This window comes from Lagopus leucura, unplaced genomic scaffold (assembly GCF_019238085.1).
Source record: "Lagopus leucura isolate 7727_CA_CO unplaced genomic scaffold, USGS_WTPT01 Super-Scaffold_760, whole genome shotgun sequence".
In the NCBI taxonomy this organism is placed as follows: Eukaryota; Metazoa; Chordata; class Aves; order Galliformes; family Phasianidae; genus Lagopus; species Lagopus leucura.
In genome coordinates this window covers 2,261,241-2,283,731 of record NW_024962257.1, presented here as the reverse complement: position 1 = coordinate 2,283,731, position 22,491 = coordinate 2,261,241, and the positions used below count along the sequence as shown (strand labels likewise).

General features: G+C 43.2%; 3 protein-coding genes across 6 annotated transcripts in view; 1 reads left to right on the top strand and 2 right to left on the bottom strand.

Moving 5' to 3' along the window:
• Window positions 1-22,491, top strand: part of CUNH7orf50 (chromosome unknown C7orf50 homolog) — a 97,395-nt gene that overhangs the window by 22,684 nt on the left and 52,220 nt on the right. The gene's annotated exons all lie outside the window — the stretch shown is intronic.
• LOC122176367 lies at window positions 351-6,687 on the bottom strand. The gene is made up of 2 exons (XM_042864811.1): window positions 6,466-6,687; window positions 351-2,201 (listed from the first exon to the last, which is right to left on the bottom strand). Exon 2 carries the CDS (start codon window positions 2,155-2,157, stop codon window positions 1,138-1,140), a length of 1,020 nt encoding a protein of 339 aa, XP_042720745.1. The 5' UTR covers window positions 2,158-2,201; window positions 6,466-6,687; the 3' UTR covers window positions 351-1,137.
• GPR146 (G protein-coupled receptor 146) overlaps window positions 16,638-22,491 on the bottom strand; it is a 33,524-nt gene continuing 27,670 nt past the window's right edge. For 2 of the 4 annotated variants that reach the window (XM_042864812.1, XM_042864813.1), the window contains one exon: window positions 16,638-18,524. In XM_042864812.1, coding sequence (XP_042720746.1) covers window positions 17,479-18,480 — 1,002 coding nt within the window. In that variant the 5' untranslated portion in view covers window positions 18,481-18,524 and the 3' untranslated portion in view covers window positions 16,638-17,478. Of the gene's footprint in view, window positions 18,534-20,693; window positions 20,764-21,007; window positions 21,172-22,491 lie in introns of those variants that run through there. The other 2 variants (XM_042864814.1, XM_042864815.1) reach the window with 2 other exon arrangements.

The following is a 22,491-nucleotide window of genomic DNA, read 5'->3' as shown; positions in this document are numbered from 1 at the left end:
GCAGTGCCATGGCTGCTGTGGGATGCACAGATTTGGATTTCTTTCTCCATTTTGCACTATTTCTCTGTGAATTCTCATCTCAAATATGTAACGTTCCTCTCCTATCTCCAGCAAAGCCTTGATTTCTGCCTGGATCTGGGGCTGTTCTTATTTTTGCCTTTTTAAAAGCAGTTCCACTGTTCTGGGCCTGGTTTTTCTTATTTTTTTAGTGAAGGTATAATGGAATGTGACTATTCAAGGCATGCGACTTCATACTTCTGAATGAACTCATCAAGAATGGCTTAAACCAATAATTGCATGAAGTCGTAATGCGGAGCTGAAGCTGAGCATACTTTAACAAAAAGCTTTCATTCTTGCACAAAGTTTTAATTAGCCATCCTGTCCATCTTTCCAGTTCAGTGCCTCAGAAAGGACACAAAGTTCTTTATGGGCCAACGTTTCCATTAATTTGAGGGGTTTTGTGTTGTTGGTTTGTTGTTTTGTTTTGTTTTGTTTTGTTTTTGTGCATGCAAGAATTCAGATAAAAACCTTTGAGGTTCCAGCAAGTGTGGAAGAGAAAAACAGGAAAAGAAAGGAAGGAAAACCCCATTCTGTGTGCATACATGGTACAAGCAAGCTGTGAAATAGACTTGCAGTATCACTGTTTTGGGATTGTAATGGACTCTTAACCCCTGCTTCACTGCTGTTGTTACTGGAATTAAGCAGTGTTACAAAAATATGGGTGGCTTGCAGGGCAAGAAATCCCAGTCCAAAGAGGAAGCAAACCTGAGAAAATGCTTTGGCTGCAGATTTTTACCTTAGTTCCAAGTTGCTCTGGGATATGTTTTGGTGCTCATCCTCACTAAGGCATTGGTTCTATTACAGAAGCATGCTTCTATGGCTGCAATACTTTCTGCTCGCTTTTGAAGTAAAGTGCAAGGGAAGGAGATGAAAAAATATTTACACGCACATAAGAACAGCCCCCCAAGTCCTGCATGTTTCTACATGCTAGGTCACTGCAGATAGCAGATAAATACATGTTTATCAGTCCTGCTAGCTGTGTGATAGTCCAAGTTTGGGATCAAAAGGAAGAACAACTGTCCTTTACAAAGAAGAAAAGCCATAGGAGTAGATTGAGAGCTCTGAGAAGAGCAGGTGTTACTGAGACATCATTTCAGGGCCTGTGGGCGTTACTGGGATGTCGAGGTGGCTGGGGGTGCTGGGTGCCCTTCGGCAGCTCCGTATGACTTGAAGTATTCTGTCCTTGCATGGTTTGTGCAAACAGAGGATGAGTACCAGGCTAGCACAGCTCTCAGAGAACAGTACTATTTCAGCAATGTTCATCACGAGCTCATCCTTTGGAGTTCCAATGCTCTTCTGTAATTTCAGTGTTGTCCTGAAGAGAATCATAATGTTGTAAAATAGACGACATATAAATGTAGTTATGCTTATAATGAACACAGCAAGGTAAGCACGGATGTGCTGCTGTAAGGCTGGAGCTTCAGCAGGGGCTTCTTTAGCAAGGAGGGTGATAAAAGAGAGTATTTGAAGAAATGATGGGATTCCGAATCCAAGGGTGAATTTAACGATCTCGTATTCAGGCCATGCAAATAATGGATCTAGCTGGCAGTCTGTTTCCAAGTGGTAGTTCTCTGTGCCAACCAGCACTGCCTCTGTCAGAGCCAAGCAGAAGGCACATAGCAGTACGCATCCAACGCACAGAATGGGGCGCTGGGTTACTGTGCTCAGAGCAGTCCTTGGTGGAAATCTCTTCAGTAACAGCATGAGAAGCATCAGCACCAAAGAGTGCTGAGAGCTGAAATAACTGAAGTTGAACAGAAATGACAGAACGCTGCAGGCCAGGTGGGTCACTCTTGTGTAGTCAGGTCTGTTGATGACTGTGAATGACAACAGAATCATTGTGATGTTGCTGATGGTGAAGTGTAGGAGAAGCGGGTCTAAGTGTTCCATGGCTTTGTTCTGCACGTAATTCTTTATGAAAATGACCAAAATGCACACGCCAGCTATCAGCCCTGTCGGCACAAAGAAGGCAATGTAACAGTGCATAAGTCTGGATATGATGTTTTGTGAAGCTATGAATGCTTCAATTTCTTCCAGGGAGGTGGAAGCCAGGCTCTTGCTTGGGTAGCTGATCCACGTCATGTTGTGAGCGCTCATCCTTTCTGCACAACCTGCTTGTTCCTGCCCGGGGAAGTTAGAAACTGAAATGGAAAAGGAAGGAGAAACAGGTGTTAATGGCTTTTCATTTGTGCATTACATACTTTGATGGAAATTTTTTGCACGTGCTCAAGCATGAGAAAATGATCAGCAGTGCATCATAAGCCTCCCAATGAAGTTCTGCCATAGAACGATTTTTGCAGCTGAGTTCTGAGCTCCTGAGATTTAACAGCAGTACGGATGGGCTGCTGGCTCTCAGTGACCCTGGGATGTATTGATACAGTAATTGTGATACCTCTTGGTGTTCGCAGGATCCATCTGAAGCCCATAAGCTTCGTAGGGAAACATCGTATGTACTCAAGAAAAACCCAGTGTAGTAGATACATGTATATATGTTTTATATACCATTAAAAGCAAAATTGAGACACTTTGTTGTGCAGGTTGGTTTGGAAAATAACTCAGTAACAATTAATAACAAGAGTGCTACACTCGCAGCTGTGCTTAAGGCATCTTTCCTCCAAGTATTCTGGTGATTTTAGCTCTTACAGTGGAAGTAACTTTAAATTGGTGAAAGTTCATGAAGATATACGGGTGTTTTTAGGCAGTGCTCATTATAGATAAGTCAGTGCCTTAATGCTGCTTGGCAGTTCGTTTGTGTTGTTACCTCTGACACTACTTCACATTGCTGATATTTTTAATCGCTCCTCAAAATTGGAATTCTAATACTTTAATTCAAAAAGTTGACTTATCGAAGTGGCTCTGATTAAGTGTATATGTATAATCTTATGTAATTATAATTGCATTTCTATCAAACCATAGAGTTATGTTTTGATTAAGCAGCGTTCTTTCCCTCTCTTTGAAGTCAGTTTTCCCTTTCTGGAGGTGCTGTTCCAGGCAGGAATGCAGGACATGCATGGAGAAGTTCTGTGCCACAGAGGAGCAGTTGGCTTTGGTCCGTGTAGATTTAGATGCAAAGTGTTTGAGGATAAGGCCCAATATGCTGGGCTTTAAATACCAGTAAATTCCTCATTAATCAAGCAGCTGCCATGCAGTCCGCTCCCCTTGGCTCCATGGCTGTTCTTTCATGTTGACCTGCATGTTTGAATGTGCCTGTCTCACCTTTCAATTCTACACAGTCACTGCAGCCACAGAGCTTGTCAGACCTTCTCCTGGCCTCCATCTGCTGCTTCAATTTCTCTTCATTGCCTGGAAATCTGAAGGCCACCAATGTCTGACTTCTGTAATGCATCCCTTCTTAAATACTCAGTGAAGCAAGCAGTGTAAGTCAAATTTTGACTTTCCATTAAAAGAGAGGTGTGAAGCATAGCCTGATCCAGTGCCAGGATTGCAGAGGATGTGAACCACTTGAGCATCCCCAGAAACCTTCCTGCTCTTATGGGAAGCCAGCATCCCACACAGTACTTTCAGGAGGTTAAGAAACACTTCTGCTTTGAGCAGCTCTCCTGCCAGAGTCTCCAGGGGTCACCTTCCAGTCCTGTTGGCCCTGATGCAGAACCAAGTATTTCCATGGAGTTCTGGCTCTGTGAAGGTTTCTGTTGTCTTCCTGACAGCTTCCATCCCAGGCTGCACTCACTGGCCTTGCACAGCATCTCAGAGTAGCAGAATTGCCAAGGAAACAAAGGAAGCAACTTCAGGTTTCACAGGAAATCATATGGCCTTCCACCAGATTGCAGGAAAAACAAGGTGCCAAAACTTGTTGAAATGCGCTCAGGATCTGACTTTCGTTCTGCTACTGGGTTCATCTTTGAAGGTATTTCTTTTTAATTTCCTTCATTAATTGAATTTCAATTCAGGGGAAAATAATACTGCAACTGTAGAAGTTAAAGTTTGGACAAAAGGAAAAATTCTGGATGCATTGTCTTAATGGAAAATTCCAGAAAATTATCCATATTACCAAAATCTTGCCAAAGCACTGAGCTGTTGGCAGCTCTGTGGTGTTCAGTCTGTACGTGCAGGATGCTTGCTGGAAGTCAATCAAGTGTTCGTGCAGAAGAAAAATAGCTCCATTTTCTGTTGATCATTGCTAGCAGTTGTAGTATATTCTGAAATCCTTGCAGGCTAGTCAAATAAGATTGAAGTTTATAATGCAGATTGTTACTCTTTCTTAAGTTATTCCAAGCGCTGTCTCTGTTCTGCTTTTAGAAAGTCACAATGGTAATGTCAGACTGTTCTCTTATTTGATTTTGATGCCTCACTAAGTATTTGAAGGAGAGCAAATGGCAGTTTTGCATTCTGGATGTGCTAGGAAAGACTTGTGTGCCCATGGTTGCAAACAAACGTGTCTGATATTTCCTGCAAGCTAATACTGGTGTGCTTTTTCTCTGCAGTGCACTCACACAGATGTCTATTCCTGCTGTATGACACCATCCCCTAACGCTGCTTGTTTTCTGCCATGTCTTGTCTCCTTGTACCTTCTTGGGGAAATGGCTCTTAGCAAGGAGTGCTGCTCGTCACCTCCTGCAGTTGCTGTGTTGGCCCCTGTGGCTGAGGCCCTGCCAGCAGCCCCCCCATCCCTCACATCCTGCATCTGGGGCTGAATAAAACTGGGACAGATGGTGTAACCTTTCTGTGCATCTCTTTGTATCTAGAGCTTTAGGGAGCCCTTCAGCCTCAGTGCTTCTCTACCGTAGGAAACAACTGTTAGAAATTCTAAGTCTTGACGGTTTTGAAACGTTCCCAATGTTCTAAGTTCATTCCTTGCACTGAACTGAATGTGGTTGCTCATAGCACGTCACGTTTGTGCTGTGCTTGCTGGGCTGGGTCCTTTTCTGCTTCCTGGAGCTGCCATTGTGCCCTGTAAATGCCTCAGGATGTGAATGAGTTCTTCCTCTCAGCTTATCAGGGGAGAACTGACTTCATCACTTCTATTTAGGCACTGGTGACTGAGACCACTACCAAAATATCCCATCAGAGCTCTCGTACATGGAAGCTATGCAGAACTCAGGCCTTTTCCTCGGGTTAATTAATGAGGGAAAGTCACAACACGCTGTTTGCATTGTGGTTTCCTGCACTGCCTTTCTCTAAAAGCCCATCCTCTTCCTCACCTCTGTTTCCTCCCCACTTTGTTTTACTTGACAATCATTTGCACACTGTTAGTCCTTCCTTCATATAGCTTCAATTTTGGTTCTCTGGGGTTTGTCTCTGGCACTGTTTCCCCATTTGTGTCCACCATGCCTTTTGTGCCAGAGGTTGAAGTGAATATATTTAATTTCCACTTTCTGAAGCACAGCTCATGCATTCTACTTCACTTCCCACAGGTGAAGCTGAGGAAATGAGCACCATGTTCACAAGTAGTTGGAAAAATAGCAAGCTGTGAAAAGCAGCTTTCAGTAATGAGAGGACCCAGTCTGCAAGGTTCCATTGCTTTCTTACCCTCCCGTGCAATGGATGGTTAACTGCTGCGGTTGGAGAGCTTGGTCTCAAGGAAACTTCTGTTTGTTTAAAGTCTAGAAAGAAGAGTCCCTAAAACAGGGAGTTTCTTGCTGGCAGCTGAGCTCTCCCTCTATAAAAAGCTTGGGCAGGGCAGTTGGTCTGCCAGCAGCTCAGAGGAGGAGAAAATTCTTTCCCCCCATCGTCCAGCAGTGCACACAGCACTCCTTGTGTGAGTGGGCATGGGCTGCACCGCCCCGCAGAAGCGACGCTGGCGCTTTGGGGGTGGGGGGTTCACACGTGTAGATTTGTCCTTCCTGCTCTGGCTAGGTCTGCCAAATGGTGGGAAAAAAATAAGATGATTGCACTGAAATGCCACCTTCTTCTTGTTGTAGTGCAAAATTCCTACGCTTTGGAAAGTATTTGAGGCTAAAGACTTCAGAAATCCTAACCATGACTGCTGAGAAACTGAATGCTTTTCTTTTCCCTTTCCCAGAATATGAATCAGCTATAACTGAGCATAATCTACACCAGCACTGCGGATGCGTTTCCTGCCTATAGAACCCTTACAGCGCTGTTAGGATTATCCAAAAACGTCCATCCCTCAGCAGACTGCTCCTAGGGAATTGTGGAGTCCCTCATCCACACCACTGAATGGGATTTCATCATCTGTCCGTGTCAGTTCAGTGGGAGTAATGCAGTTAGCAGAAGGCAGTTGTCAGATTCACTCTGTTTAATGCTCGGCTTTATTCAGCTTTACGAGGGTGTTTCTCAGAGGCACTGTTTCATTTTGGCTCGTTCAAATCTTGTTAAAGAAGCAAACATTAAAAACTTTGTGAAAGACAACCACAGCTTCACCATTTGATCCTCTGGTGATGAATAAAACATCGCATATCCGAAGTAAGATAAAGCACTTACCTTTCCAGGAAAATGCTCCACAGATACAATTAGCTGAGACTTCCACTGTGAGTAGTCAGATGAATTACAGTTACGGTTTGGAGGATGTAGCCCTTTCTATTTATGCAGACAGCAGCGTGTGTATATCACAGTAACTTCTTTGGCTGTTATAAATCGCGATGAAAACTCCAGTTGCTTGCTGACTACAAAAACATTCAGTTCTGCAAGGGAAACAGGAACTGGGTTTACATCATTCAAACCGTACACGTTGCATGCTTAGCAAACCTATGATTTCACCATGTGACTTTAAAGTTCAAATTATCCTCTGCAGGGAGATATTTTAGAACAGAAAAGTAGTGTTTGTTGCAGCCATTTCTGAGTCTGTGAGGCCATCCAGTGGAATTTTTTTCCTGCTCATGAAGCAGTCCTACACGCATTGCCCAGCCTTTGCAATTACTTTTTTTGGTAAGTGTGCTGTTTTAATTCCTAGGGCTCTTGAAAAAGGAAAGCCAATTGAATAAGTGCAGATTCAAAGCCCATACTGAACTGGGCAGCTACGTGACAAGAAAATACTTTGTGTCACAGTTTAAAAATACAGTGTATTTCTATTTCTGCATGGGTTCTGGCTCTTGGAACACCCCCAGGGTTGTGCGCATTCAACAAACTATGTTTCCAGATGCTCTGCAATGACCATGAGGTGTTAAAAGCCACGATTTTGAGTCCGTAATATGTTTTGAGTTGGGCTAAGCATCAATCTTCTTAGTGACTGCTTAAGAGTATTCTCAAAACCTTAGATGGAAATGAGCAAGAAAGGCTTGGCTCATGATTATTCCTGTGCACACAGCCTTGTTGCTTGGAAGGCATCAGCTGCACCGTGCTTCCTCAAAGGAGCACATCAGTGGCAAAGCATGTTTTTTTCTAATCTTTAATAATCTGCTGTAGCTTTGGTCAGTGCTTCCTGTCTCCATGGTGTTTCACCTGTTGTGCTTTAGCAAGCTTTACTGAAAAATACTTGGAAAAATCCAAAACACTTCAAGAAAATGGAATAAAACTAATGCACCAGAGTGCAGGGCTCAGAATGGGGCTTGCAGGTTGGCTGGAGGCACAATGTCAGCTGAGGTTTGTGCTTCCACCTGAGGGTGAGCATTGCTGCTGCAAACACTTCTCTCAAACCAGATGTGGGTTGCTTCAGGCTCTGTGAAGTAGCTGTGCTCCAAAACAGTTCTTCAGTAGCTCAGCAGCTCTGTGAAATGTGGTTTTCTAGGAGCTTGCACTTGTTCAGAACACCCCAACTCCCACGTAGCTTTGTTTTTGAACATCTCAGCATAGTTGTTTGTTGGACTGGGTGCATTGTTTCCCTTTCATTCTTAATAGTGTTTCCAAATTGCTTCTGAAAAGCTTGAAGCTGGCTGGGTGGTGTACATGTTCTGTATGGCACAGCCGGTCTGGAGGTGTCCCCAAGTCCTTGTTTCTTCTGGTGGTATCAATTTCACATAATAAGCAAGGGTAAATGAGTGCAAGTCAGGCAAATGTGTTTTACTGTTGATTTTCCATGAGCTATGCAAATTTGGAGTGTCACCTTATCCTTCATACAGGACGTAGGGCTGCACAGAGAATGCACTGAACTGCATGAACAATCCAGTGGTTATGCTGGAAAGGCAAGAAAATTTTAGCAAGTGTCTGGTCCTCAACTAGGAGATACTAACCTGCCCTTTTGGGTTTCAGAACGGACTGTGTGCACACATGGGGTAACACTGAACAGCCCAGCATCTGCCCTGCTCTGACAGCAGTCCCTCACCAGCACTTGGTTCTGGCTGGGACAACCTGCTGGGGTTCATCTGTTCCCAATGCACCCTTTGTGACTACCAGTAAGATAGAGAAAAATCAGTGCCTGCACCAAAAGTTTAAGGATGATTCAAATTGCCCTTTATAAAGCTTTATTCTGAGGTAATTAGCAGCCAGTTGGTGAAGGAGGAGTAACTGGAGTGAAGAAAGCCCCAGCACATCAGCATTGAGACTGCATTTCCTGTGTTTCAGTAGCAGCTTTTCTGCTAATGCAAGGTGTGAAGAAGAGCTTGGAGGGAGCTTGTCCTCTAATGAGAAAAATTATACAGAGAGAACTAGAAAAGAGAAAAGCTATTTCTTACACATCCCTTTTTAACGACAACAAAAAACAAAGGGAAAGCTTGCATCTCCAAATTTATGTTCATGTTTACAAATGTTATTCCGTATCGTGTGTTATTATCCAGCTGTACCTAACGGAAAGAACGCTTATCATACTTTGACGTGGGAGCAAGCAGCATGTTACAGTTTCAGAATACGTGCACTGATTCAAAGAAGAACATCAGAAAGTGTCCATATTCTATGGATGGAGAAGTTTGGGTACTGAGAAATTTGGTGTCCCAAATGGATGGAAGAAACTGAGAGCCATAAGAGAAACAGAGGTCAGGAAATCAAGGTTTCCCAACTTCTTACTCCGTATTCTGCCCCGTTGGCATCCTAACAGCTACGCAGGGTGGTTTTGGCAGCAGCCCAGGGTGCTGTTACTTTGCTGTTACTTTCACAGTTTCTGCACTACTGAAAGAAAAGCGAGATGTTGCTGTTGTGAGACCAGCTGGGTCTTCTCTTAAACAATGGATCAGTTCAGTTCCGTCTGCTTAAATGATCACAGGGCACAAGTCATGAGAACAGTGGCAAACTAGTGTGGGGTTGTGTGAACCTTCAGAAAAGTGCGAAAACAAAGGTGGTTAAATGTCTGTTTGCATTCTTTTAGCACTATTTGTATGAGTGATGTTGATTAATGATTAGCACGTGTGTGTGCTCTCAGTGGATGAGGTGAGCGTGGTAATGATGTTCTGCGTAGGGCTGAGGCAGCTTCTCTTGCCTTTCTGATGGAGGGCTATTAAGGAAAGCGTCCCTTTGTTTTGGAACATCCAATGGCTGTTACTGCCCATTCCCCAGCGTGCTGTGATGAAAAGCAATGTTGTGTTACTGGAATTACGAAATGAAAAACAATCCACGTTTTTCCCTGAAGTTATTTTTCATAAACTATCATGTATTTCCATCTCAGTTATTCCTCTAATGTAATTATCCAACAAAAAATAACCTGGGTGTGGGTGGGATGCTCACCACAGGAGGCTGGGGCAGGTTCAATGTGCTGCTCAGGGGCTGAGCTGGCTGTGCAGAGTTTCTCTTGGTGGCACTTGGGCACCACGGGGCTGCTTGTGTCAGTGTGCTGACTCCTGATTCCTGCACGGGGGAGCTGCCTTGGGCTGACATTTGCTTGAATAATCTATTCAGATGTATTATTATTATTATTACTGTTGGGGTTGTTTTTTTTTTGTTTTTTTTTTGTTTTTTTTTTTTTTGAGAAGAGCATCTATTCTAAGTTTCTTGTTATACTGACATACAGTTACAGAGTCACTCTGAAATTGTTCTTCTTGCTTAGTCAGGTATTCAGCAGCAAGCAAATTTGAGTCCTCAATTAAAAGATCATGGAACTTCAGGCCTTTGAGGTGAAACATAAAGCCAAACAGAACGACAACGGAATCTGTGCACAAAGTCAGAAGTTGCCAGCTTGGAGAACTGAAGGAGTTCTGCTTGAGGATGAATTTTAGAATAAAAGCCATGTCTTTGTTTTTTCTGTGTTTGCTGCATGTTTTTGGGTTTTTGTTTGCTTGTTGGCTTCCTGATATCTTGATCTGTAAGTGGAACTGAGATGTGTCTGCTTCTGCCATGTAACTGCAGCAGATGGGTCTCACGGTGGCATTTGGATATATGGATGCTTTGAGCTCCTTTGGTCAGCCCACTGCACAGCTGGTTCATCTCCTCATTAGATAGACAGACTGATTGTAAGGTACGTGGAGCCATGTGGATTTGTGGAATTTAAGCTGTCTGCTTGGATAGGGTTAAAAAAGCACGAGCTGGTGATGTGGGTACATAGGCACTGGGATTAATAATTGCCTGCGCCTCTGAGGCTGCTCCTAAATCAACACTGAGCCTCTTATTGTAGAACAGCCGTGCTCTGTGCTGCGTTACCACGGCCGTCACATCTCAGGATTGCTCACCCATGATTCCCCATTAGTGATTTTATATTGGCTTATTTGGGCATTGTTTGCTGTTCTATAAACAGTATTTTCTTACTGTTACTCTGCAGTGATGTTTCCATCAGTCTCAAAATAAATGCCTCTGTGTGGGTAGATGTGCAGGTAACTCCTCAGTGGGGGCTGAAAATGGCTGTATTTCCAAATAATGCCTTAATGAGGGGTGGAAAACATCTTTGTCTGACAGCAGCTTCTATAAAGGAACGGGGCTCCGTGTAGCACTGCAGGTGTTAGAATGGCTATTTAATTTACATAGGCTGAGCTGAAAGGTTTCAGAAACTTCTCTATTAGTAATGAATGAAATCTATTTCATTTTGAATTAGTGAAAGCGTAACTTAATTAGGAAGAATTACGATGCTCTGGAGCTGGCTGGGAATGGCACTGCTTTTGATCTCTGAGCATCTTCTCTATGCAGTGCTTGGTACCAGGTGTTTCAGAACAAACACAAGAAACACATGCTCTTTTTTTGAAATTTAATAAATATTTATGTGTTTTCAATAATCAGATTTCATAGCTCGGTTAAATATCCTGTGAGGTTAAAAAACACATTGAACATTGTTGAGGATTGTTTCTTGCAACAGAATTTTATGTACCTCGCTGTCTCAGCAGTGCTGCAGAAGCGATGGCTAATTTTGTTTCTCCTTCCATGTGCTTGCAGACAGGACCTGCTGGTACGTTCATTTATAACCAGCAGCTGGTCTGTTCTTGTTTCCATTGTGAACATGCATGGTTTGACTCGTTCTGTGGATCAAACCATCTTTGTGACACGCAGGATTGTTCTGTTAGTGACCACCAGGTGGTGTTTGTACAACAGTTTTGATCCCAGAATTAACATCAAAAATACCATTTATCTGGGAGGTGAGATGAAAACAAGTGTGGGAATTCTACCAGCTTCAAGATAATTTTTAGCTTAAATTTGCAGATGTACATGCTAAAATTAGGGTTTAAATTTTGTTGTATTATTGGTAACACATAGACTTGCATAGAAGTGATAAATCAAAGAACCTCCTATTGAAATCGGGGGATTTATGATTTTAAAAACCCCTTTAAATTAGGGGATCAATTCTGCATTTTTAGATGTTAACTTGATCGGAGTTGAGAGCTTTCCTGTATAATGGCAGCACTATTCCTGCTGTTGGCTCTAAGTATACTCACAGGTACCTTAGGATGGCTCTAATTGGGAACCTGTTCCCTTTCCTAACAATCTTTTCTCCAGCCCTCTGAGCTGAGAGTTTCTGTGCTGCTGCTTATTTCTGTTTTCACACAAAGCATCTTCAGGTGCTTTATAACCAGAAAGAGAATCCGTTTCATCTGGTTTAAAAACTCGTTTGTTCTGGGGAACTTCTGAAAGGAAGGTTTGTCTTTTTGTAAACGTTTGTGTATTGAATCGTTAATGCTCTGATAGGAATCTGGTATCGTTTAAGCCTTTTCCTGTCATGGTTTGTAACAACACATGAGCTTTCTGCTGGGGATTGCAAGGAAATGTGAGCATTCTGTCAATGTGCTGTTCTTTAGAAGGGAGGAGTCGAAGGAAATGGCCTACACTTCCCAGGTAAGGAAAGACTTGGTAGGAAGGAAGTGGAGTGACAAAATAGATAATAAATGCACTGCTCTCCTGCGGGATGAGAATGTATTCAAAATATGCCAAAGTGTTTTGATAGGTAATGGAAAGTTAAGGGAAATATGATGGGAAACATTTCACACTTGAGTCTGCACAGCTGGTTTTGTGCATTCAGTTGCTTTCACTTGGAAAAAGTATTGCATGATATGGTTAAGAAATACACAAGGTTTTACTTATCAAAAAGCTGCAAGAATTAATCTTAGAGCATATGTTTCAGATTCCTCAGTGTGTTGAGCACTTTGCAGCTGCAGAAGCTGAGGCCCAAATCAGTGCTTCTTGAAGTGCTCCGTTAAGAGAAGAACTGAGAGTGGCACTTGGCCAGGTTCTGCTTTTGTTTTCTGTTCCCAGCCCTGTGCCATTGCAGGGCAGCTCATGTGCAGGTCTCCAGCCTGGCCAGCAGCCTGCTTTCATTTGTATTTAGCAACGATAAGTAAGTTCTTAACTGTGTATGTGCACAGAAAAAGAGAACCGAATCTTGGTTATTATTTTTTTCAGTGTTACTTCCCCTCTTTCTGATATGGGTGTTCTATTTTCCTGCTAACCTCAGTGCTGTAACCTGTTTTCCTGTAATAGAACAGTTCAGTGCTTTCTGTCTCGGTGCCAAAATATGGTTGTCCTCATTGAGGTCTCTCTGTGCTCACAGACAAGGGCTGATTCTGCTGCATATTGGTACAGTTCAGCCTCATGTAAACTTACTGACTTGCCTGGATGGTACATTGAGTTTACACTGATGATCAGTTGGGTTCGCTTGCACAAAGAAGTGACAAACACACAGCCAGTGTACACATTAACCAACAACTTTGTATTTTTGGCCAATTTTTCTGTCCTATTAGTTGTAGGATTCACTATGCTGAAAAAACCTATGACTTTTTGCCTTCATTCCCAGCCGACTTCATGCTGATGCATAATTAGATGTTAATGATGTAAAAATTGTGACCTAGAAAATCCAGGTGATTCACTACGCCTGGTTTGACATCCAAGTCACAAAGTTGTGCTGTTTTGGTCCTGTGAAGGAGCACAGCATTAGCCTTGCCTGCAAGTAGCCCTTTTGTCAAAAAGAAGAGCCCACACCTCTTACCAAGCAGATGGGCTTTAACACTTTCTCTATTTAGAGTCTTAGGAGTCGGTGGTTTCTTTGTGAAGCTTTGCCAAAAGTCCATTTCATGTCGTTCTTGGATATAATATGGAGGGACCACATTTCTTTATTTCAAGTAGAACCAGGAATTCTCCAGTGGTTGGTCGCTTTCTTTCCTTAACTGAACATTACATCTTCATAGAGCATCTCAATTTGATTTCTAAATGGAAACTTTTGAAACCAGGACCCCTACTGGGTTTGTCAACACAGACCTGACTTGAACTGGCTGTGTTAATGCCTTCAGCAGAAGCAGAGACGAACATCTTCGTTAGTTCACAGATTTGACTTAATTGGCTCTTCAGGAAGTGGCCTTTAAGTCACAGCTCATCTCGAGCATGAAGTTGAATTTTGTGAGAAAATAACGCTGTTAATAATGGCACTTAACAAGTGCTTACTTTCTAATGCCAGTACGTACATACCGAAACATACAGTACACTTGACTGCCCAGAGGTTTGCATTTAAATGATACACTTGCTTTAAGAAATAATTTAATGAATTACTTCAAAATTATTTTTTCATCAGTAGGCTGATTTTTATCTTGCATATATACAGTATTTTATTCATATTTATTTAGAAGCAAAGTAGGCATGCCCCTATTTGCAGTCATCAGAAACCTTTGGGTATCGAAATGGAAAGGCCTCATCCCTGAGAACTTTGTATTTTAGAAATTAGCCCATAAAAGTTCCTCCATAGTTACATTATGGTGCATTTCCTTGAGTATTTTAATGCGCTTGCTCATGTCCTGCTTCTATAAATACTGTGAAGTTCGTGCTTTGTGGGATATTGCTTTTTAAGGGACACCACATGAGAGCACTGGAATCAAGTTCAGAATTTAGAGGAACAGCAGCCAGCCCATTCCATGGCACGGTTTCTTTGAGGCAAATGATCAAATTCACTCTTAAAAATCCTTGAGTTTCTGTCAGTCTTGTTCATGAAGTTATCAGCACTCCTTGCCTGTATGATTGCCATCACATTTAGTAGATTATTGAGGATATGCACAAACTCAACTCTGCTGCAGTAAAAAGGATCTTTAGGAAAAAAATCCAAGTTGAGGTTTGAAGGGTAGATGATAGAAGACTTTTCTTTCTCCTTCTGTTAAGTTGCAGCTTCCATTTTCCGTGCAGTTCCATTTGTAATGCCAAATCGTTGGATGGAGGTTGAGTTGTCATGAAGGAGGTGGTCTTGGGAATTACCACGTGTACAAGGCCAAGCACAAAAGGATCAGGAGCAGAATGAAATGGAATAGCACGTTTGGGTAGAGAACTGAAGGAGATGAGGGGAATAACAGAAAGAGGTGATGAAAGAGCCGTGGCCTGGTGATTTAACCTGAACAGAAATAAATGTGACAAGTGCTTAGACATGGGAAGTAGTGTGGTGCATCTTAGGAAGAGGGGAAATGGACGCAGGGCAGCAGCTCAGCAGTTATAGCTGCCCTTGTGCTGCCTGCTCAGCCCGCTGCCCTGGCCGTGTCCCGGCTCCACGAGGCTCTGCTCACACCCAGGTTTGCCAGCTCCTCTCTGCTGCTGTTTGTTTTCCTGCCCCGTGGGTCAGAATTTGTTGAACAGTTTTGACGTGAGAGATGTGACGTGGTGCTTCAGGATGCCCAGTGTTCCCCGGAGGGAAGATGAGTCTCCGTTTACTCAGCAGTTCCAAGGAAAGATTTGCTATGAATGGCTGTGGGTGTGAGCTTGACTGCTTCAAATGAGTGTAACTTGCAATTCTTAGAATGTATCTCAAGTTAAGAGAAAAATGAAACCAAAAAATGGTTATGAAAACCAAGAAGCCAGTATTGTGTCTGCAGAGGCATAGATTAGTGTGTGAATGGACGTGGTGGTAAGGAAAGGCTTCCTTCTGTGACCTGGTTTTAATCTACAGGCTGACACTGTGAAGCAAAGTAATGCGATTATGCTGGCTAGATTTCATGGGGAGAAACCACCACACAAATAGATGACTTGCTGTGTAGGGTTTCAATGGTTAAACAAGTTCACTGAGATAGAAAACAGTATTGAAAGCAAAAGGGGAAGGGGTGAGCAGGATGTTGGTAATGTAAATGATGACTGTATATGAACCAGGTAAGCGAAGATGGCTGTGAGAAGAATGACTCAAATGATGGTGAAAAGAGGGGAAAAGATCTGAGAAAAGTCTGTTCCTCATCTCCTTCTCACTTAAACTTAACCATTTTCCTATGCTCATAAATTGTGTCCAGCTATGAGATCAGATGATGCAATAGAAAAGATTTAATTCTGTTTTTACTCTTTAGTTTTTCTATACCAAAGGCTGAAAACCCCTGATTTTTTTTGGCTGAAGTCTTGCTGAATGATTTGTGTTGTGACAGATAAAGCAAAGAAATGATTTGTTGCAGGGCCAGTGGCAAAGAAGTCCTGCTAGCCATCAGCCAATGGGAGAATGTTAGCATAACTTCTGTCCCCTCCGCTGTCACTAATGCAACAACAGCAGCAGGTGGTTGTTTGGATCAGGGTAGTTTTGTTTCCAGCAGCTTTTTGTATTTCTCATGTTCTTCAAACACTCTGAACTGTGTTGGTTTTTTCCATCCCCACTGTGAAATACAGAAACTGTACTTTCGCTGTGTATTTGTGAATCACATTGGGAGACACTGCATTTTTCCCCAGGTCAGCAAGAAGCTGATGTTGAGTGGAATTCATATGTATGCAGGTCGCTCCAGATGTAATGCCTCCTATTTTTTTGCCATGGAAAGCACTGCAGATACAAAGAGCATAACAACACTGCTTGGTAGAGCAAATTCTCAGCCACCAAACTATTTTTCAACACGGTCACCACCGTGAGCTGTGCATTTTTGCCAGCAAACAACAAGCACCTGCATACTGCACTTGTTAAAATCCACACCCGTGTGAGCGACCAGAGTCAGTGTCACTGCTGGAATGCATTGCCCACCCCTGTCTGTGCTCACACCCACTGTTTGGTCTCCACAAACCTTCAGCATGCGTTGAAAAATGTCAGTGAGTGCTATTTATTTCGAAACACCTTTGTTCTGTACACACTTCCAATGTCCGATGCCACTTTGTCAGAGTGCCCCTCTGCTGCTGTCTCTCACACGGCAGCAGCACGTCACAGAAAATTGCTGGCAAGGTTCAGCCTCTACTGCCATCCCACCAACATCCACCTCTGACATCGTGGACCAACAGAATAAAATAGGAGGCATTACTTTTGGAGCATCCCTCGTATTATTCCCATCCTAAAATCTTGTATGCATTGAAAGGTTTTTTTTTTTCTGGGTTCCGAACTTCCAGTGATCCCTGAGATTAAAGAGATTTCAGTTTATTTGTAGAGAAACATATCCCTTGAAAATAAGAAATGTTAATCATAAACATATTTATTTTTAAGATAATTACTCTTGTTACAGATGAACATATGTGGACCATAACACTTAGCCAGACATTCTTTACTCGTTCAGTTTTGATTTAAGTTTGTAAACCATTGTGTCCTTCATTTTAACATGTGGAACAAAAATCTCTCAATTCCCCTAGAATTAGTTAATAAATATTTTTTGAATTCCTGAAATGCCTTAGGATGCAAACAAAGCACCGGAAGAATAAAACATGTTACTGTTGTGTCTAGGAAAAATCTGATTCGTCGTACGTGTTAATAGCTTAGGTTAGAGTGTGTGAGAATATAGCTTCTGAAAACGGTAGAGTAGGGAATTTGATGATGGAGAGGAAATTAAATAATTTAATTTATAATTAACATTTTCTATTCGGACATGTTTAATTGGGTGATACGCCCTTTAGCAAAGATCACCCGTATCATCTTCACTGAAAAATACTATTTACTTCATCAAGGATAGCGCTGTTACTTCTTTGCACAGAAAACAAGGTAATGCCTTTTCCCCTACAAGGTGCTGTGTGTTCAGTCAGGATTTCCATCATCTGCTTAGTGATTTGTTCAGACAGGAGTATTAGAATGATGAAGACAGAGCTTACGCTTTGTAAGCAGTTCAGTGCACTGAGAGATGTCACAGGTATTACAGCACATAGCCAGAGTCTTACAGATCTCAGCAAACACATTTGGAAAGTTAAGACTCTTTCACTCATTAAAGGCTCCTCCTGGTTGGGGCGGTCACGTCGGTGACTTTGAGTGCCAACGCAGCCGTATCGCAGTCTGAGTACTGCAGTAACAGCACCAGAGGTGCTCAGTGCCTACGTCATGACTTGCTGTACTGCTGTGCGTTCGTGAGAACACCCCTGGTTCCCACAGTGTATCTTTTTGAGCAGCCGTCGTAATTTGTTGGGAAAGTTTTTGTTGATGTATCTATAAAGCAAAGGCATCACGAAGCTGCTCGAGAAAGCCAAGAATTTGGATAAAACCTTGGTAAAATGTAATATCCGACTGTAGTTTTCATCTGCAGGTCTTCCTCGTGCGTAAGTAAATGTGCTTACCAAAAGGGTAATGTAATAGGGTGTCCATAACGTGAACTGTGTACAGACTGTGGCAATCAAAAGCCTGTGCACCGATGGATCTAATCGTCCAGTGTCTTGATCCAGAGGTGTCGCCTCTTTGCGTATCCTCAGGATCAGAATAAGTGCATACAGTACTGCGACAGCCGGAACGACGTACCCGATAAACACCATGATGGCATCCGCTGCCTCTTTGTTCTGCATCTTGGAACATTCAATTATTTTAGTGGATACGTGGTTGCAGACGTAGAACAGAAGAGATGAGAAACTCGTGAGCATGGCTCCTCCCCATATGAATCCACAGACGTGCTTGGTGTTGTACACGCTGGACATGTAAGTTCTGGGTAGGGCGCGTTCGATGTAGTAGTCCAGACTGAGCAATGTGGTAGAGTACATGGTAACCAAAGATGAGACGTTGAACAAAATAAGCAAGGTGATATAAACTTCGTTGTTAGAATTCCAGATGGCCCATTTTGTGTTGGCAAGACCTAGGAGGTACATTGGTGCCAGGGTGTTGATGATGAGACCAGCAATGGCGATATTGACAAAGTAAACATCGGGCATCGTCATGGTCGCTTTGTTGTACAGGTTGACCAGGACCAGCAGGCCGTTGTAGCACAGGCCAATTGGGAAACATATGATGAGGTAGAGTAGGGAAAAGATGGACAGCACGAAGTGGAAGTCCTGGCAGAGATGCTGGTCCTCGCTGTTGTCAGTACTGTTTAAGGTTTCACAGCTCCACATAGTGATTTTAGCTCTTGTATCTTCTCTGCTGGTTACCAGCTTTTCTGTAGAGAGAGAAACAGGAATAGCGTTCAGATATTGCAGTGTAAGTGAAATGCAATGTTATGTGAAGAAAACACACTTAAGATCACATAGCTTGCGTAACCAATGACCAAACTGACCGGTTTAAGGTCAGTGATGGAAATTCTTTTCCATCTCACTATAGGAAGTCACCCGTGTTTCAAAAATTTCAGGTGACTGCTAAATGAATGTACAAGTTTCAGTTCCTTAAGAGGAAATCAGTGGCAATGAGCTGAAAAAAAAGAAATACAGTGTGATGCACAGCAATACCAGTACTTCTTAAATTACGAAACAGCGCCTTTATTTAATACTGTGCAAATGTAGTTGCTGAAGAATATATGAGAGGAGCTACAGATCTCAGCAATAAGATGGAAAATAGAAAAGTCTGCATGGTTTTATGTAGTAAATACAAACAAGTTTTCTCTGAAAGTGATTGTTAGAAGGCACAGCTGAGGCAGTCTGGTGAATGGATGCTGGATCAGTCACTGGTAAGGCAAGAGGAAACTGGGAAGTGAGGTGGAAGGTTTGGTTTTTTTTTTTGCTGGCTTTTCCTTACAAGTTTCTATTCAGATTTCAAACCTACAACCATTTAGTACTGGAAAAACAATGGACCTCTGTAGTCTAGGGAACCTAATAGGAGGGCAGCCTGTATTTCTAAAACGACAGGAATTAACTATCATTTCCTCCTGAAATAGCTTAAATTCCTCAAAAAGTAAGCTAATACCACTAGTCATTGTCCAGCTGTCCTTTGTCATCAGAATTCAGAAGACTCCTCAAAGCCATCGTCTCTTTCTGAAATGCAGAAATAAGAAATCTCTAAAGCAATCTCTAAGGTACAACTGGCAACATTCAAGGCCTTCAGATCATGGCTGTCATTCCTTTCCTAGGACAGCGTGGCTGGCGATTTCACGTGTCAGATGTAGTCTGAGATGCTCAGATATGCAGCACTGTGTTCTTTCAGCAGGTACAGAAAAGTACACAAATGCATTCTTTCCAGCGAGAGAACAAGATTAAATTGAATCCACATGAAGCATTGTGCAATTAAAATGAATGTCACTAGACAACATACTGTACTCAGTGAACCATATGGCTGAATGATACACTGTGGGTTTTGCAACCACTGGGAGATGTGCAGTTCCATCTCTGTGGCGTTAATCCTCTGACACTTCAGCTGAAGTCCAGAAGAATATGTTCCAGAATCATGTCCAGTTCAATTTTATTTCCCACTGCAGTTGTTTTGTGTGCACTTTCTTCTGAGTAAGCACAGCCAGATAGCAGGATAAAAAAATACAGCCACTTAGCTAGGCAGATAAGCCTTTATTTCACAGTCTGATGCCAGATTTTCTCAGGTAAGAGATGTCTTTAACAGTAGCACAAGATGCAGGTCTGTTGTATGCAAAGATTTATTTCACCTGTGGATAAAAACCTCCTTTTTGTTTGCATTCTCAGACCAGTTCTTTAGCATGAGTGTTGCATAGATGTACAAACTGTGGTATCTTTATACTGTCCCTTAATCCTCATTCTATTTTGAACACTGTAAACAACCCAGTGAGTCTTCAGGAAGCATCTGGTGTGTTAAAACTTGAAAAAAGAAGAAGAAAAGCTGTCTTGCACAGTCAAAGGCAACCAAAATTCCATCTCATTGAACTGCTCTGGCTTGATTCAAGCAACGCAGCAGACTGGAACAAGATACTGCAAATATATGCATTACAGTGAGTGCAAGGCTGACTAAGCACAGGCATGGGTACAATCATGTAGTTCCATTATGTAGGTTTACCCTTAAGCACATAACTTTGATTACTACAGACTGAGTTACATCAGCCGTGAGCACTTGCCTGTGTATTGTCTCAGAAGGAAGTCAGCAGCCTTTGCATTCTGTGTGTGTTTGCTTTGTTTGCTTTGTGTTTTATAGATTGGTGGGATGTCTGGTTTCGCAACCGTGTGTAATAATTACTGCATTTTCTTGACGTTCTCTAACTGCAGGTAAATTAGTCAGCTCCGTTTTAATGAGAGAAGCAGCAGGATATCTGTTAAATAGTAACTTTCTGAAATGGCAAAACCCACCTAAAAAGGAGCACAAATAAAACCCACGCCAAATAACCACACTTTGTTACCCATTCCTGGCGGCCAGGTGAGGCGCACTGACTGCTCACCTTTTCTCCCCACAAAGGCACTGGGCCCCCTGGGCCAGTCCTCACCATGCTCCATGGGCAGGATTCCACAGATCCCCACTGAGCACTTCTCTGGCGAAAGGCAGTTTTTTCTCAGTCCCAGGTTGGCTGTGTTGGGTAGGCTGATGCTGCAGTGCTCTTGTTTACTGTGCTCTGACTCAGCCGTCCCCAGTGCTTCCCCCTCGTGCTGTCTGGGCTCACACTTTTATCGTATTGCGATCAACCTCAGCGCTTGAAATGGAAAACCGAGAGCAAGGCGTGTGTCCCGCCCGCCGCTCGCACCCCTCCAGCCTTACCTTCACCTCACAGCCCTGCAGGCTCTCCTGGGCGGCACTTGCATGGAGGGCATTGCAGGGGACGTGTGTGGAGGGCATGCGGGAAGGGCAGCAGCCGGAGCGCCTCACCGCAGCCCATTGCCTCCCAGCCCCAGTGCTGCATGCTGCACTTGTTTTTCCTTCGGTGACTTACTCACCACTCTGGGCTCGGCTTGGCTGTGCGAGGCCCCTCCCTTTGGCTGTTTACAGCCCCGCTCAAGAAGCAAGAGGCTGGGCTTCAGCCACTGGGTTTCCGACTTACTGCCCAGAATGCTTGGGCTGCGGCAGCAATCAGAGCTGTTGGGGGTTGTCATCTGTGCTCAGGTTCCCTGGGGACATCTGGGAGCCCATTCCCTGCCCTGCGATCCACCGCTCTTGCTCAAGAGCAAGTGTTTTATTTTTAACCTGTGATAAGAATATACGGCTTTGAGGTTTCGCTTTTACAGGCCATACGTCCTGAACAGGCAGTGGTTGAGCACACTGTGCAAAGAAGCATCCCGCTGCTTGTCCTGCTCACAGGGCGAGCTCTGGAAGCTGGGGAGGCAGGTTTCCGGGCACTGATGTGGAATTCAGAGATTGCTTCAGTGTTGTGAGGATACGACAGGGCCCCACTTTGTGATGGTGTCACAGATCCCATCGTGTTTCCTTTCTTTGAGATGCTGGAAAGATGACTGAGCTCACCGTGTTTGAGCGTTGCACACAAGCAGTGGTGTGCGTGTGTTCTCTCTGTCCTTAAAGTGGATCGTTTCTTTTGCAGAGTTTCTGAGCTGTAAGTTGATCGTTAATGGTGTGCTGAATTTTGTGTTCTGCTGTAGCCCCCTCTTGCTGTCCAGATGTTTAGTTTAGTAAAGAAATGCTTTTGTCTGCTTGACCTGTATGCGACAGTGCCCTTAAACAGATAATCCAACCTCTGAATATTCTTTTTCACAAACTGTAATGTCATTATGAGCCATATGTAGCTATAAAGCTGTTGCCAACAAATGAAGTCTCTGCAGATGCTGAGCATTCGTACCTTCCTCGGGTCCTGTAGAGTTCCCAAAGGATCTCTTAATTTCTGCAGGGACTGAAAGCAAAGCGTGCTGCGTGGGGAGGCACTGTGGGACTGCAGGGGTTTGCAGAAGCAGAAAACTGGAAGTCTTTGCAAGAAGCATTGCATGAACCATGGCTTAGTAGATTCTGGCTACTCATCAGGGTCTGTAAGGTGCATTTAGAAAGTGACATGCTAAGTATTATTTATGGGTTACTCCTTAAACATTTAAATAGTGGATGATAGGTATTGCAGAAGAATAGCACCCCTGCCATTAGTTGCGCCCCAGGGGGAGCACGCTCTGAACTCTCAAGTGTGAGAGAAAGCCGTCTCACATTGCTGTTACCTCCAAGTCTGCATTACGTGGTTTTTTTCAGCTTACCAGTTGATATACGTGTCGTAAGGGTTAACAGAGGAGTCGTTGGCTGGCTGTACAGAA